This window comes from Sorex fumeus, unplaced genomic scaffold, assembly GCF_029834395.1.
Source record: "Sorex fumeus unplaced genomic scaffold, SorFum_2.1 ptg000129l, whole genome shotgun sequence".
Taxonomy (NCBI): Eukaryota; Metazoa; Chordata; class Mammalia; order Eulipotyphla; family Soricidae; genus Sorex; species Sorex fumeus.
Genome location: NW_026606186.1, coordinates 15,540,566 through 15,558,185, shown reverse-complemented (window position 1 = coordinate 15,558,185; position 17,620 = coordinate 15,540,566). Strand labels below are relative to the sequence as shown.

At 45.8% G+C, this 17,620-nt stretch overlaps 1 protein-coding gene across 1 annotated transcript in view; it reads left to right on the top strand.

The window, feature by feature from the left end:
- Positions 1 to 717: 717 nt before the first annotated feature.
- PAPPA (pappalysin 1) overlaps positions 718 to 17,620 on the top strand; it is a 263,826-nt gene continuing 246,923 nt past the window's right edge. The window contains exon 1 of the mRNA XM_056138647.1: positions 718 to 1,138. Coding sequence (XP_055994622.1) covers positions 718 to 1,138 — 421 coding nt within the window. The remainder of the gene's footprint in view (positions 1,139 to 17,620) is intronic.

The following is a 17,620-nucleotide window of genomic DNA, read 5'->3' as shown; positions in this document are numbered from 1 at the left end:
AGGAAGGCTGGGTAGCTCGGCCTCTCCAAACTGATTGATTAGTCATGATCCCCGCAGTTTTAACAGGGACTCATTCAATTGGGAAGGTGGAGCGCTCGGGAGCAGATTAGCATACGCTTGTTTACTCATCTTCTGAGGGATTTCCCCCCCCCTCTTTCCTTTCATTTTGTAAAGAAGGAGGGAGGGGAGGGGGAACTGGGGGGGGGGGAGAAGGGGGCTGTGGCTTGTGTTATAAAGGACGCAAAAAATAAATAAATTAGAGCATCTTTTGGGGGGGAGGGAATTCAGCGGATCAGTGTCTTAGAGGAGCTTTTTTTTTTAAGAGCGAGAAATCATATAAAATAAAATGAAATAAAACAAGGAGGAAGGCAACCAGCTGTTAGCAAGGGGGGGTGGGGGGAGAAGCAGGCAGATAAAGAAGCGGGGAGAGAAATTAATTGCCAAGCAGGAGGAGTTGGGCTGTATTTTTCAAAGGTGGGGGGAGTGGAGCGCACACCTTGAGGAGGAAAGCGAGAAAGAAAAGAGAGGAGAGAGAGAGAGAGGAGAGAGAGAGGAGAGAGAGGGAGAGAGAGGGAGAGGGGAAAAAAAGCCAAGTGGAAGGGGGGCTCGCCCAAGAAGGGTGAAGAAGCGGAGAAAGTCGAGGCGCCGAGGCTCCCAAAGCTGGCAGCTCCGGGCGGCGGTGCAGGGGCCAAGGGGGGGCGGGGGGGACCGTCGGACATGCGGCTCTGGAGTTGGGTGCTGCGCCTGGGGCTGCTGAGCGCCGCGCTGGGCTGCGGGCTGGCCGAGCGCCCCCGCCGGGCCCGGAGAGACCCGCGGGCCGGCCGCCCCCCGCGCCCCGCCGCCGGCCCGGCCACCTGCGCCACCCGGGCGGCCCGCGGCCGCCGCGCCTCGCCGCCGCCGCCGCCGCCGCCGCCGCCGGGCGGTGCCTGGGAAGCCTTGCGCGTCCCCCGGCGGCGGCAGCAGCGGGAGGCGAGGGGCGCCGCCGCCGAGCCGAGCCCGCCGAGCCGGGCGCTCTGTTTCAGCGGGCGCGGCGAACAGCTGCGCCTGCGGGCCGACCTCGAGCTGCCCCGGGACGCCTTCACGCTGCAAGTGTGGCTGCGAGCGGAGGGCGGCCAGCGGTCCCCGGCGGTGATCGCAGGTAGGCGAGGGCGCCGCGGCCCGTCCCTCCACCCCCCGCACACCCCCTCTGTCTCTCTCTCTCTCTCTCTGCGCCCCGCGCGCCCGGCAGGGGCACCTGGGCGGCCGACGGGGTCTGGCGGGACCCTGGCCGCGGAGCCGCTGCCCCGCCGGGGCGATGCGCGAGCCTCGCCTAGCTCCATCTGCGGAATGGGCGCGTCCCGAGCGCTCGCCGCCGGCCCGGACCCCGCCGCCAGCCCGTGCGGGTCCCTGCGGGGAGGGAGGCGCGGGCGCGTGGACCGCGTTGGGGAGGGCCAGAGGGGCTGGTGCTTTTTGGGGGTGGGGGGCGGACGGAGGGGGAGGATGAGCCAGTTGGGATGCATGTGCGGAGGACACGGGCGGGCACGGGGCACTGTAGGTTTCTTTGACTTTTTTCCCCCTTTTTTTGATGGAGGTGACCCCCCCCCCCCCCTTCGCTTGTTGGCCCCGTTACCCGAGAGCCTGTTAAGGACAAGGCTGTTGTGATCGCCAGGACTTAGAAGTCCTGGAAGTGCCCCTAAAGTTGTTCTCCGCTGGATGCCTGCCTCTGGGATTCACCCCATCTCCCCCCCCCCCCCGCACACACACACACCCTCCCGCCCCCAAACCACACACACGCGCGCGCACATGCACACACACGCGCAAACACACGCGCGCGCGCGCACACACACAGAGCTATCCCATACCCCCCCTTTAAAGCCCGACGCCTGTCACTTGGGGATGGGGCGAGCCCTCCTTTAAGCACACCCAGCCAGTCTGCACCCCCGCCTCTGCCCCCCTTGACTGGGCTGCGAAACCGGGCGCTTTTCTCATTTGGGACTTTTATGAGCCCATAATGAATTTGAGTTCTCCCTCCTCGCCCTCCCTCTCGCGCGCCCCTTCGCCCGTTCCACAGCAGAGCCCATAGTGAAACCGGACACTTTGCGAGGGTTGCAAACCTTTAGAAACACTCCAACATCACTCTCCCTCTTCTAAATGAATCTGTGGCAATGCCTTTAATAAAACGTGGTAGTTGGGGAGGGGTGGGGGCGGAGGGCGCGAAGGCGCTGGAGGCGAGGAAGAAAAGTTTTGCCTCTTCTGGCTGGGAGATTCCCTTCCTGCACAAAGAAGCCCGCCGCGTTCTAGGACGTCTTAAAACCGAGAGTAGGGGTTCCCCCTTCGCAGCAGCCAGGAAATGCGTGGAGGCGTTTTGCAATCCCACCCCCCTCCCCCTTGCACACACACTTTCTTCGAAGCGAAAGCTCGGAGCTCTTCCGGCAGCGCCGCTTGCTTTCTGTCTTGGCATGGATTTTTTTGCAGTGTTCTGCTGACTGTCCTGTGCTCATGCATGCACAGGGGGACCCAAAGTCTGCTTCTCTACCAAGAACATGCTCTCAAAGCTCCCTGTCTCCAGCTACCAAACGGAGAGCCAGAAAGTCACTTTCCCCCCCACCTCGGACGTCATCGAGGGCTATTTTTCTATTCCCGCCCCCCCCTCGTCCCCCCGCCCCGCCAGGAGAGGGAAAATGAGCTCATTTGCTCGAAGCTCCCAAGCCCTAGTCATCCAGAGGGGGCTACACTAAGAGAGGCGATGAGTGTCTGTGTGCATCATCCAAGCGGTGGTGGGAATAATTCTGGGCTGGGGAATGTTTACATCTCTTGCCTAAGTATGTCAACCTCAGAGCCTGCAGCGTGGAAATGGTGTGTATATAAAAATATATATACATATATATATTCTAATGTAGATCTAATGTTGCCTATCACTGAAGTGATTTGCAAGGCTTTCCTGCTGGAGAGGAGAGCTCTGGGTTTTAGAGGTGTCATCAATGAAAATGCAGTAAGTGCATTAAATACACACACACACACACACACACACACACACACACACCACTTGGGACCCCACGGGAGCCTCTTTATAAATGTCTATAATTCAGACAAGGAGCCTCTTCACACGCCTTCCCTTACGCACTCATTCACTCTCTCGCACAAAGATTGTGTAGTAAAACACTTTAATTGGATGGGGGTCGTTAGGTTATTATTGCTTGTATAAAATGCCTGGTCCATTTTATGTGTGGAAATAACATTCCTCTCAACACGGAAAAAAATATAAGGAACTGCTTTTTTTTGTTTGTTTGTTTGTTTGTTTTTGTTTTGTTTTGCTGGAGGTGGTATGGGGGGGGGGGGAATAATAGTGCCCCAGAAAACCAGGAGCTTTTTCTCCGGAGGATTCTGGTGGATTTTTTTTCCCTCCCCTACTTGAGTCTGAGCCAGAATTGGCGGTGTGTAAACACCTGGCCCTCAGCCAGACAAGGCTCATTCGGCATATCCTCCGTGCGGTCAGACCATTGGACTCAAAAGAACCTGCTTCTCCTTGAATTAAAAAGCAAACAAACAGAGGTTCTTTGCCGAAGCACTTTCTTTTCAGCACCTTTCTTCAGGGGAGTTGGGTCTGAGAGTGACTGAACCAAGGTGGGCATCTGGAAGGCGGTGCCAGGTCATGTCCTCTGGCCAAGACCTCGGGGGTGGCCGGGTTTGCTGCCCTACCTCTGCTGGGTCTCTCTGACAAGGTGTCTCCACTTCCCGAGGAATCCCTGGTCACCTCTCTGGAGAAAGCAGGCTTCGCTGGCTGGGCAGGGACCTCGCTGCTATTTCAGGCCAGGCTGCCTTACATCACTCTTTGCTGCAGGATTCAATTGGGTTTCGTAAAGGTCTAATTTTACGGTGCTGTTAACCGGGTCTGTCGTCTGGCAGAGGCAGGCCTCGCAGCTCCTGGTAGGCGGGCTGTGCTCCCAGATCCGCCCGGATGCTATTTCTGCCCAGGTTCAAACTTCACTGACATGGTTCAGACGGGCGCTGAAAGCGACAGAGGAAAAGAGGCAAGGAACGCTTTGCCTCTGAAGCTCAGAAAACATACCTTTTATTTTTCCAAAAGGAAAAAAGCAAAAAAAAAAATACTATATATATGTATATATATAGATAGATACACACCCATATATATATTCACACACACAGTCACACACACACACACACACATATATGTATGTAAGAAGGGAAAGGTGGGCAAAAATAAGGCAAAGTTAGAATGTGTCTTATTCCAAAGTCTTATTCCAAAGGTTCTCTGGGTCCTGCCAGTGATGGGTGGGTGGGTGGTCCCTAGGATTGAAGGATTCTGCCTTGAACAGCATCCTTGGAGGTAACTCAGACTGTCTCCTCCATTGGCCCATTGATTGGGGAGTCAAAGACACTGGAAGGGGAGGGCAGTGTCCTGGGTGTCCCTGGTTCTCAATGGCAGGAACTAGGCTTTAATTCTGGGCATCCTCACTCCCACACCTTCCCCCTCCTCTGCTGGGAGAGCAAGTGTCATAAACACCATCACCTCTCACCCCTCACAGACCAACCACCCAGGCTCAGCCTTCAGCCTTTCTGCCAGGCAATTTGGGCTCCCTTTCATGTTGGAGGGCGGGGGGCTTTCCGACACATCCCTTTGCTTTTGTACCATACCAAGCAGGATCCAGACCCCTGCCCTGCATCCCCAGCCCCCTTCCCTCATGCCCCCTCGGCTTGAAAGAAGGAAGAAAAGGAAAACAATGGATTCAATTTGCTCCATGGAGCAGAGGCCCTGCGCAGCAGTTAATCTTGTTAAAGTTTCTCCTGACCTGTTAGATAAGTGAAATGCGGACCCCACAAGTGTGGCTCTCCTTCCACCCCCATCCCTTAGAGATGCAGGATTTCAGCTCAGAGGAACAAGATTTACCTGAATCCTCTCCAGTGCCTCTGCTTGCCATGCCGTTTGCTTTGGGTCCGAATGCTGGACTGTTGAGTTACTGGATTACTCAAGAGAGTCTTATTTTTCTTATTTTTGCTCCCTTCTGCCGCCCCCCACTTCCTGCTGCCCACACAATCCCGAGCATGCTGTTTGCCATTTTCCCAACTTCACACCTGTAGTGAACAGGGAAGGTAGGTTTCAAGGAATCAATCTCTCAATATGATTCCCCCCCAGTATTTATTGTCACGTTTGAGGTCTAGAATTCTGCTATTAGCAGGCAGTCTTTTGTTTTGTTTTTGGACCACATCTGGCAGAACTCAGGAGTTGCTCCTCTCTGTGCCCTCAGGAATCAGGAGTGGAGGTGCTCAGGGGATGCCAGGGTTCAAACCTGGGCAGTGCCCTACCCCCACTGTACTATTTTTCCAACCCCTATTAATAGGGAGTTTTAATTGCCAAGTTACCAGCTCCTAAATGCTGTGTGACCTGCGGCAGCCTAATTGATGCCTCTGAGCACCCCCTTCACCTCTTTAAGATGAAGATTGGGGAGTAGCTATCTTATTTATGCACCCTTTTGTAGATAGTAGACAGGACTCTGAATTGGATTTTATCCTGGAAAATTTTATACTTGGAAAAAGTCTCTGATTGCTGGGAAAGATCTAAGCATTTGTTTCTGAATTGAGGACACTTAAAAGCAGGAAGGAAACAAACTCTTCCTGGGTGCCTAGAGCTTGGAGCTTGCCTGTTTGTCTGTGTACTTCCTTGCTTAAAGTAGCCTGGAGCGTGGACCTTATCACCTCTGTTTCTCAAATGTGGAAGTAAGTTTCTCAGACAGTGCAAGTGACTAAATCAAAAGTGCTACAAGGGTCTGTTTCCTATTCTGCAGTCTGCTTTGTTTGGGAGAATAAAAAAATGACTTCTTTCGTACTGCTGCAAGACATTTCCATTCCTCTCTGCGCCTCGTGCGTGGACCACACACCTACAGGTTAAAGAGGATTTTTAAAAATGCATATAAATCTCACTTGGAACCCAGGATTTCACCTAGCAGGTGTGTTTTCTTTTCACGTCAAATTAGCAGACAGACCTAGCATGGAATTTCTGTTGCTGGCTGTGTGATTTGAACCAAGCCACTTCTTCACTCTATTCTGTGGTTTCCTCATCAGTAAGGTGGGCATAATGGTATCAGATTATTTATGTGGAGCAAACTTGCAGAAGTAAGTCAAATGGATCCAGCTCCTAAAAGAGACTCAGTCACAGGAGCTAGTGAGCTGGAGCTAGTGAGCACACACATTCGTTCCTTATAGTTTTCTGGCTTGGCTTGTAGAAAGTTGGGTCTGTTTGTACACTGCTAAGGTATAATATCTCGGATTATCTGGGGAGTCCATATACAACAAAGAGAATAGTCTCTCTCTCTCTCTCTTTTTTTTTTTTGGCTTTCTGGCTTTTTGGGTCACACTGGCAATACTCAGGGGTTTCTCCTGTCTCTGGCTCTGCTCTCTAGAATTACTCCTGGTGGTGCATGGGAAACCTTACAGGAAATGGGCATTGTTTGCCTACCTGGGTCAGCCACGTGCAAGGCAAATACCCTGCTGTACCCACTGTACTATCGCTCCAGCCTGAGTGTATTCTATCTATGCTATATTCTATAGAGTTGGCTACAGTACATCCCACCCAAATCCCTTCTTTGAGCATTAGTTTTCTTTTTTAGACCTGTTGGATGACAGCCTGTGGTGAGCCACAGAACACTGGTAAACAGTAGCAAGGAGGAGCAGGTACCCCTGAAGCAGAAGTCGGACAATAGGCATAGTGGCGTCCAAATCCCAGACCTCCATACATATGCTTCTTCTCCACCTCAGATTCCCCTCAACTTGCAGTCCCCATTTCCCAGCAGCCATGCCCACAGATAGGTTGATGTAGACTGCAGTGCCTCTGGACTTGGCACAGTGGAAAGCAAACTTGAGTTTCAGTGGCGTGGGGCTCACTGTGCCATTGTGTATGGTCAGCCCAACATAACTCATTTTCAAGTCCTTAGGGAAGTGCAAGACCTGGCTCTCACCGGGGCTGAGAATTAAATTATCTTCATAAATAAGCCCCCCTCAAAGGGGATAGGGAGAGTGTTTGGTACTGACAAAACACTTTGGATTGCCTACTCTTAATCTCTCAATGCCTAGGCTATATCCCAGGGATTCTCAGGTCTTTGGTGGCCTGGGCACTGTCTGATGAATTTGCAAGTTTTCTAAGATGATAGGAAAGGGCCACCAGTGGGGAGAATCACTGACTTAGAATGATGCAGGTAGGGAAACTGAGGCCCAAAGGGAAATAGGCATTCTATGCCTACCTGGGAATGGTTCTTGACTGAGCCACAAGAACAGTGTGTAGCTTCCCAAATTTCGAGTTGTCAATCTGCAAGCAGATTGTTCTGACATTCCTGGTACCTTGAATGATTCTAAATTCCAAAGAGCTGGGGCGGGACATTCCATATTTCCAGAGGCATTTCACAGAATCCAATCACCCCCACTCTTGTGGTGCCTCATAGGGAATGCCCAGCATTCTGCTATAGGGGGTTTGCTCTTGAGTTCTGTGATTTCAAGTGATTATTTCCAAATGTTTAGGAGAGGAGCCTCTGTGATTGGGATTAAGGGTGTAAAGAAGGGATGTTCAGCTGGGTGGCATGCTGCAATTTGCCCAAGGCAGTTCTGTAGGGAGGGGTGTGGTTCTATTATTTCTGTCCCACACCCTTACCTTGAAACCACTCTGACCACACCTGTACTGAAATGCAGGTATTTCAGATATAGGAAAGAGGAGATCCCAGATTGCCCTGGAACCTGGAACAGCACTTTCCTCTATAGGCAGCTATGCCTTGTCTATCCATCCCTCAGTAACAGAGCTCCAACATTTTTTAGTCCCCTCACCTATAGCCCTTTCAAGACAATTGAATTTCCTCTCTTTCAGCCTCCCTTTACTTTGCTTCTTGAGACCCTGGGGGACTCAGTTACCTTCCTTGATGCCCTGCAGTAAGTGTCCAGCTGAAGTACGACTTGTGAGGATTGACCTTGTACCTCCTAAAATGAGAACTTAGGAGCTCTGAGTTCAGTTGCCTACAGTGTATTCTAGTGTCTCTGATTCCACTGTAGGAACTTAAGGAAGCAGTTCCGCATGCCACATCTCGTGATTATTGCAGGAGCCGGAGAACACCATGGCATCCGGAGCTCTTGGCCCTGATCAGAACCCAGTCTACATGTCAAGAGTGGGGCTGAAGGAAAAGCCAGAAGGTGATAGATAAAAATTATAGATGAACAGTCAAAGTCCTTTCCAGAAAGGGTCTTTTATTACCATTATTCACACTGTATTTGACAAATAGCAAAGGAGAATGCAAACTTTTTGATACCTGTGACCTCACTGGAGGTTTTTGATATTGAGAATTCACAGATTTATCTGATCCATATACTTCCAACGTGCTATGAGTTCTTCATTAACTCACTGCATCTTTTGGGGTCTCCATGCTCTTAGGGTGCAAAATGAAGTGTAGGGATAGAAACAGACTTTAAGCTATTTCCCCACAATCTTAGGGACCTTAAAGGACAGGGTGAAGGGAAACTACTGGCCTTCATCCCATTTTCCCCTCAAGTGATTGTATAGTATGTAATTCTCCATTTGAAGGATGGAGACAAGTTCCTCAGTTATAGAAATGGAATGGATATAGATTGGCATTGAAGAATTGTTTATTTTATTATGTGTGATGATGATCTTATTGTGCATTTTTTAAGACCCCCAAAATGTTAGAAGTGCATACTGAAATATTTCTGGATACAGTAACATTTTTTATGTCTCTTTGGTTTGTTGAAAATATAGGATGTCATGGGTGGGAGCAGGGGAGAGGTATTAGATGGAAGAAGATTTGACAAATGATGACAATTGTTGGAGCTAGAGGACAGAACTTCTGGGTTTCAATGCATTCTTGTCTGTCCTTCTGTGTGTGATGGAAGATTTTTTTAATTAAAAACTAAACAACTGAGAGTTTTAGAGCCTTAAGAAGAGTTGATGTCATAGTTCCTGGTATGTTCTCTGAGCTGATAGGTTTCCAGATATTAAGTGTGTACATCAGAGAGGCTTAGGGATTCTCCTAAGGCTGCACAGAAATAAGTTGAAAACTAGAACTCAGTATTAAGCTTCAAATCTTAGGAGGGCCTTCCATGATCCTCGCTGTATACCTGTAGACTCAGTTGACTGATGGTCCCAGGAGGGCTCCAGGGGAAGGGAAGACAGGAGGACAGCCTTACTGGGCCAAAGAATGCCTTACTGGGCAATAAGAAACTTTTGAATGGGAGCATTCTTTACTCTGTGAAACATTTAGCATCTTGGGTTTTGTGCATAAGGGTTCCCTTGTATCTGCTAGTCATTGATACCATCTAAAACATATTGTGGTAGTTTACACACATATGCACAGACACACACATGCACATTTCCACATATTCCACTTCTCATTTCTCTACCTCATTCCTCTTGTTTCTAATTACCTGAGGAGCCTTCTAGAGCCTTCTGGAACCCGGAGGGAATGCCATACTTGCAGTTGCCTAATCTCAGAGCTGAACCTATCAACAGGCAAGGGGAAGGGACCTGTGTTTACTGAAGAGAGGTATTTTGTAGTGGCTGATCATAAAACTCAGGAGTCAGATAACAAGAGTTTGATTCCCAGACTCTCCCATCTGCTGGTTATATGACCTTGAGCAAGTTACTTAATATCCCCAAGCTTCACTATTCTCATCTATAAAATGTGGATAACAGTGGCTCCTGCTTCATGGGCTTGTTTTGAAGATTAACTGGGCCTCCATGTGGAAAACGCTTAGTAATGGAATCTAGACCATGGGTGAGCACCCAGTAAACGTTAACTCATATTAGTATTTTGTGTGTCCAGCCCTTGCTACACTAATTATTTCTAATTTTTTCCATAGCTCTGTGAGTTTGATGTCTTCATCTCCTTTGGCAAAGTGAGGAATTGTCTCTCCCTCCCTTACCACTTGGGAAAGATTTATTGCTGTCACATTACCCAGAACGAAAAACGAAAGACAAGCATTCAACTTCTTATTATTTTACGTTGCAAAAGTTGTGGGTGCTCATGGTAAGGAATAGAAGAAATATAGATTGAAAAGTATGAGGCAAAGTAAAACATGCCCTTCCCCTGTCCTGACACTCCACAAGTATTTATGACACTTGCTATGCACTATGTATTGTGTCAGACTCAGAGAACAGAACAATTACCAGAAGGAGAAAATATCCTTCCTCTGAAAGTTTATATTCTGGACCAGGGGGATCAGGGTAGAGACGGGGCTTAAAACAATATAGAAATAAACCACAGACTGTAAGGCAAATGTTTTTGAAGAAAAATAGGGTAGAGCAGGGAGTCTAGGTAATGTTGGGTGGGGTGGTGCTGCAGGAAGAGTCAGATTTAAAGGTGAGGGAGGAGACAGTGATGTGGGAAAGACCCTAGATGTTCTGAGAGAGAGCCATCATATGTCAGAGAAGGAAGAGCAGTAGTAGGAGTCAGGAGCTGTGTGTTCTACACCAGTGCAGTCGTTAACTTTCTGTGAGACTGTAGGCAAGTCACTTTCCCTCTTGGGGCTAATTTTCTTTATTCCAACAATGAGTGTAAGAAGAAGTTTGTCTTTTCCCTGGAGACACTCCTGGTAGTGCTCTCCTGAGATTCTGTCATGCTAATCAGAACAGTCCTGAGACAAAATTGTAAAATTGGCACCAGTCCCAATTTTCTTCCCTTTCCGGTACATTTTCCTCCACTAGATGGTGCCTGTGTCTGTCCCCCTTAGGGGCCAAGTGCCCACATGTTTTTCAGTTTCCACTTCCACAGCAATATGCATTCTGAAAATTAGACACATCATTTCTTCTTGCTAAGGTATCATTGGTTGAAAACACTTAAAATGCTTCCTTCCCTAAGCATATTTGATTCAGTGCCTCCTCAAATAGCTCTTATCAAAAAAAGCACCAATGTGATGGATTTCTGTCAAAGACTGACTGAAGACATTATTAAAGGAATATTGGTACTTCCCAATAGCTGGAACTCATCTTCTTAATAATCTTACTAATTATAGCTTCCCAAAATGTCCAAAATTTTTCACTGATTGACCTTTCCACTGATCCCTTGCTTGGCTAATGGTTCAAGTACTCACATTTCATCATGTCTTACTATATAAAGACCATTCCAGACAAGTTCCTGGACATCAGAATAACCCCCTGACCTTTTATTACTACTTACTGTGTTTATCAGATCATTTCATGAATTGAAAAATGAAAGCTCTGGAAAGCTGTCCTCTTGGGAATTCCCAGTATTGTCATTAATCAAGTACTTACTTTTTGCTTACTCTTAACACCATCCCCCTCACCACATTTTCTTTGACCTCTTAGGTTTTTCTTTCAAACAAGAGGGGAAAAAAAAACATTGTTATCTTTCACAAATGCAAGTTTCATCTAACCAGGAAAAGTAGAAGGGTTGACCTTGTTTCAATCTTAGAGAACTAGAAATAAGTTCCAGTTTATACTTGATTTAGAGAAAGCAAAGATAGGATGTCTCAAGATATGAGATCAAGAGATCATTGCTTGGGATCTAAATATGTAGGGAGGAAGAACATGAGATGAAATACAGTGTTCTAAAAGGTCGGGGGGAGAGTGAAGGTGGGGATGTAGGCTAAGCACTGGGCATTGTGGTGATCTAAGCTGACTGCCACCTCTTAGTTAAAAAGGTATTTCTGTATCTGTCCCATAACCCTTTACCCTTAATTCCTGTTGTTCTGTAATCATAAAATGTAGCTAGGCAGAATATCACAAAGTAAGTTTGTATAAAGGGAATTATTGCCTCCAATGGGATACAAGTTTTTCAGTTACAAAGACTGATGAGTAAATAGAGAAAGATATGATAATAGAACAGTCAGGGGGAAAAAAGATGGCCTTGTTCTAAGAGATGCAAAGTACATCAATAGAAAACAGAAAATGAATACATACTGTACTCTGTTTTGTGAAGCAACATTCATGGGAATCCAAAGAACCAAGATGATACTGGTCAGAATGACTCGTCTAAGCCATTTTCTAAGCCAACTCAGTTTCATAGAAACAGAGTTGGAGGAGAAGCTGGGTGAAATCCTTCCTTTGAGTCTCAGACCAGGGCTGATTTCCTTGTTCCCAGACTTTATACTTTTTCTGGTGAGTAATGCACCTCTCTGCTGATGACCTCTCATTTCTTTTTAAATTCCCCCAGACTTAAGATTCCTAGATCCCACTACTCACTGGAAATGTCAACATGAACTTCAAATTCAACAAGTCCAAATCTGAACCCTCTTCCTTTAAAAAATTTCCTAGGATACCAATGTCCTCAGGCAGTACTATGTATTCTAGATAGATGCCCTACCATACTCAATCAGTCATCAATTCTAATCTACCTGCCTCTTTAGCATTTGTATAGTCAGATTCTTCTTATCTTTTGCCTTGGCTATTTCTCTAGTCCACTCCTTCCAGCGTCCAGTCCTATATTCCCTTCAGCTTATCCTCTAACACCACAGTCAGATTTCTTTAAAACGTAAATCAAGCTATCACCTTTCACTAAAGAATCCTTGATAGTACTGCATTTTTTTAAAAAGTTTTTTTCCCCAGCTACATTAAATATTTTCCACATCTTTGCTTTTTGTTCCTGTGTTTCCTATAATCCTGTACACCATGTATAGAACTCAGAATTCTCTACAAAATTCAGCTCAAGGTTTCCTCAGATCATTTCCCAAATGTAAGTTGCTCCCTAACTCAATCCTTCTCCACGATGCCATATATGCCTAGATGAAAACGCTTGGAATAAGATCTTTTTCGCATTTAATTGTAAAACTATTATGAGGGTCTTCACAACTTCTTCCCTGCCTAGCATAGTGCCTGACTTGTTAAGATGAGCTCAATGTCAGGCTGTAGAGAGTAAAGGGGGTATGGTTCTTGTCTTGCATCCGGTTGACTGTGATTTGATCTCTGGTACCACATATAAGCCCAGAGCATTGCAAGAAGTGATCCCTGAGTACAGAGCCAGGAGTAAACTCTGAGCACCTTTGGGCGTGGCCTCAAACAAACAAGTGAAAAGTGCTCAATGTAATTTTGCCTCATGACTCTGTGAGTGGAGAAGAGAACCAGGTGAGAATTCAATACTTCTGAGAGGAACAAGCTCAGGAACCTCAGGCATGTTGCATTACGTAACCAAAGCACATGACCTCGTCTGTGCGTCATACTCAAAAACATTACACAGTGGTTAATTCCATTTCCCCTTGAGCAAAAAAAGGCTGAAGGAAAAGAAATCTGGCCTCCCAAAACAGAGAAGTATTGGGAGAGTGTATTTTTAAAGCCTCCTCAACTCACATTTTGACTTTTCTAATCCAAGCCACATTTTAGCCTTGGTCTTCCCTCTTGGCCCCTTGCATGTTTGCAAAGCATTTGTTTTGTGTGTGCACTGCAGCACATAATCCCAAGCTTTGCTTTCCTCTCAGATTTCCCCCTCTGCCCCTTATCAGGTCCTTATTGGGCCTTGAGTGTCCTGGCAGTTATATCTGTTGCTGGGATTTTCATCCATTTCCCTCCTTCCTGATAGGGGGGCTTTCTGTCTGCTTCCCTTGATCTTATGAGACCTTGTGTTGACCTCAGGATCTGGAATCCTCTATCCACTGTTTATATATCCTTGGGGGATAGTACGCGTTCTCAGCAGTAATAACAGTAATAAAAGCAGCTAGTTTATAATGAACACTTACTATGTGCTTGCACTATGCTGAATACTATATTTTGAATCTCTGAATTAGGTAAAGTTGCATGGCTTGCTGAAGTCCCCACAGCCAAAGGCTCGTGGAACTGGGGTTCAGTTTAACTTTATCCCTGGCAACAGGGCTTTGTGTATTGATTGATACATAGTAGTTGTCCTGTAAATGTTCCAAATGATGAGTATATGAATAAATGAATGACACTGACTAATGTAACATCTTGAAATTGTTTATAGAATGAGAGAGGAAGGAAAGAAGGCAGGGAGAAGAGAAGGGAAGGAAAGGAAAAGAAAAATCTAAAAGAGTATGTTTAAGAGATTGTCTGAGAAATTCCTTTGTTTATCAAAATGTATTTGATTTGCAAGTGACTTTTGAATAGAAATAACTATTTTCATCTGCCAAAGCACATCCTACCTTTGGGGACAAACTTTGGGGACATAGATACTATTTTATAGATGTTTTCTGTTCTTTCTGGATTCCTATTTTGGGATGTAGAGCCTGGGACATGTTTCTGAAGCTCAACAAGATAAGGTGTCACTCTCTGAGGAGTGACATTAGGCACGCTGAGTCAAATCCAAGGTGTATGTGGCTGATGATGATACAGAGACTTTGGGGTTCTAACTAAAATACTGCTTCTGCAAGAGTCCAGCTATTTTTTAATTGAATCTCTGTGAGATGCACAGTTATAAAGTTGTTTGTGACTGGATTTTAGTCATAGGATGCGCCAATACCATTCCTTCACCAGTGTACATTTCCCACCACGTGTCCCCAGTTTTGGATGTGCTCTTATTAGAGATGATTTTTCCCCTGTAGCTCTTAGGATGACTCCTTTTGAATAGTTCCATCAGGCTGATCTGATCTGATCCTCTGAAAAACACATATTACATCTTTCCTGACTTTGAAGTTGGAAGGATATGAATGGCTGCTTTATCAATTCTGCTTTCTTTAGGGATGTAGAAACCAAGGTTCAGGCAAGTTTACATGCTGAGTTAAACTAAGATGAGGTGTGCAGATGAGCAGGAAAATGATAACTGGCACTCAGATCTCCTGGCTCCCAAATCAGGGTTCTTTCTTCTGTATCACAGTTTTCCTCGCCAGTGTGGAACAAGAGTTAGGTGTGTAGGTTAGCTGTGAAGTTATTAGGAAACTTTATATAGCTGTTCAACCATGTTCTATGTACTTCTTACATACCAAATGTCTGTCCTAGCCATTCTGTAAGAATCAATAAGAAATGAAAGGTAGATCTTCATTTCTCCTTCCATCTTTCTATCTATCATCCATCATTCAGCCTGTCAGCAATTTTATTAATAATTATTGAGCATTTTTATGCCTTTCTTTGTATTATGCAATGAGCTAAGAGATGGGGGTTGAGAAAAAGAACACGGCAAACTTTCATCCCTTAAGGATTTATAGGTCCTTGTGGCGGAAGCAGACTGGTAAACAGATACATGACATCATGGTAACTGCTATAACTAAGCAATTAATAGAGTGCTAGGGAAGCACAGAGGCAGAAACACTGTGTTGTTGAATGTCTGTGTTTGCTTGTGGGGGGTTAGAAAGTGCTCTGAGATTTTAGAGGCATAACAGAATTCCTTCCACCTGCAAGGAATGCGGGTGAGGGGCTCATGCACAAATCACACATATGTGTATGTAGGTACCCACCCGCAAGTCTTGTCTTGCATATGACTATATCATGCATATCATTTCCAGTGCAGTCGTAAATCAACTTTTGATTCTTATCTCTGCCAAGGATAATGACCCAGAGTAGCTTTTAGCAGTATGACAGTAGGAAATGATTAGATAATTCAATTCATCACCATCAACCAACAGCTCCTAAATATCCCTCCTGTGCTTGTCTCTCTGTTGTGATAAGCACCAGAGCATGATTGGCATCATACTTTACCTCTCTCCTCAACTGTCTCCAAGGCTCTTTGGAGTAGGTAACGTTTCTATCTTGCTCTGCCTTAGTCATGTAACAGAGACCCTGCCATGTTTGTTAGACACTGTTAGATACCTGAGTGAATTAGAAGGGCCACCCAGAAGAAATAAGACAGGGTGACATAGTGGTTGGTTTGAATGAAAGCTATGGGATATCTTCCTCTAACACCCCCACTCCCCACACACACACTCCACACCCCCCAAAGTCAGGATAGTTACCTGGGCAAAACATCTCAGATCTTAGAATATAAACTAACATCATACATGCACACAGGAAAGAATAGAATAGATTACAAAGAAATAGCAATAAAAACAGTTTAGGGTCTTTTAGATGCAGACGGCAATGTAGGCAAACATATGACAGGAAGTTTCCAAGACTTTCTTCTTTAAGGCTGCTTGCTGAGTGGCTAATGTGAAATACCCCAGCTTTTGTTCTTCATGTACCCATTGAATGTTGAGGTGCTTACTAGTCATAATGTCTCTAAACAGGTAGTTCGTATGTTGGGAGCCAGGGTGGGAGAGCGATATTTTATTGAATAAACAGCCAGTCTATGAGCTTCCTGAGGGCTGTTCAGGTGACCCTACAGATTGGACAGTCCTTATAAGTTTGTCTCTTTGTGTGTTTGTCTTATTCTCTGTATCTAATCCCTGCTGGACAAAGGTAGAAGGTGCCAATCCAATTGGCATTTGTGTGGCAAATTGCCACAACAAGGTGACATAAGTGGTTGTTGTAAAGGAAAGGTACTTTGAAAAATGTCCTCAAAGGTCTTAGGAAGTTGTCAGCAATGTAGAAAAACATTTTATTAATACCATTAGGTTTGTAACATGTGTATTCTTATTGTAGTTCCCTAAGCTCTTTTGCTCCCCTTTCTTTCTTATGTGCCAATGTAGCATTCTATTGGCTTCAGGTCCTTTGTTTTATAATTTTCTCAACTTTCTTCAATACTGTACCTGAGAGAGTGGTTGACAAACTAGGTATATTCATGTAAGATTTACCTGTGCTCTCCTGCCAACCACACTGTGTCTCAGAGAGAAATTTCAGAGGCTAAAAGACCAGGACACCGGTAAGAATCATGTATGCCATGGTCAATGCACCTTCTCTAGCACCCTAGAGAGCTTTGACAAAAATATTTTTGTAGTTTCTGTATGAATATTCTATGTATATTCAAAATGAATTTGACCCAGTCTTCTCTGTCCAGACAGAGAATGTGATGTACAGAAGAGGCAAGGAAAGTTTGCCAAGTACCATTCTAGACTGGGACAGGGGACTAAGTTCTAGACTTTTGCCTCTTTCTTTTATTCTGCAATGTTGTCCTGGGATACATGTCCAGTTCTTTTAACTTGGCCACAAAAATTTCAGATCATTGTATTTTGTGGTTGGGTAGCACCCAAGCTGTCTCATTGCATGTGGGAACTCAGGAGTCCAAAGAGGGGAAATATTGAGATAGTACAGAGGTTAAGGCATCTGCCTTTCATGTGGCTAACTGTTTTAGTCCCCAGCACTGCATATGATCCCCTGTGCACAGCCAGGCATGACCCCTAAGGTCAGGGCCAGGAGTAAGCTCTGAGCACCACTGGGTGGCCCAAAAATGGAGGGAAGGAGAGAGACTTTTCCAAGATCCTCTGTAAGACAATAATAGTACCCAAAGGAAAGCAAGGGAGAAAAGAGGGAAAAGGGGAGAGAATTTTCCAGTATCCCTGCATAGGGCATTGAGAGTGCCAAGGCTTCCCCAAGAATCTCTGTCTCCATTGAGTCAAAAAATATATAGCATATGTTCATCACTGATTTTAAGCGCAACTATGAGCTGGTTTCTTGCCCTCATGGACTATAATCTTATCAGGAGAGACAAACAATAAACCAGGAAACAGTGTTATATACTAATAGTTAAGAGATAAATAGGGATAAATAGTTAAGATAAATAGGAGTGCTCTAGAGAGTGACTGGGGTAGATAGATATTGCCTTAGGTGGTAAGGCTGAGGATTAACAAAAGAGGAACA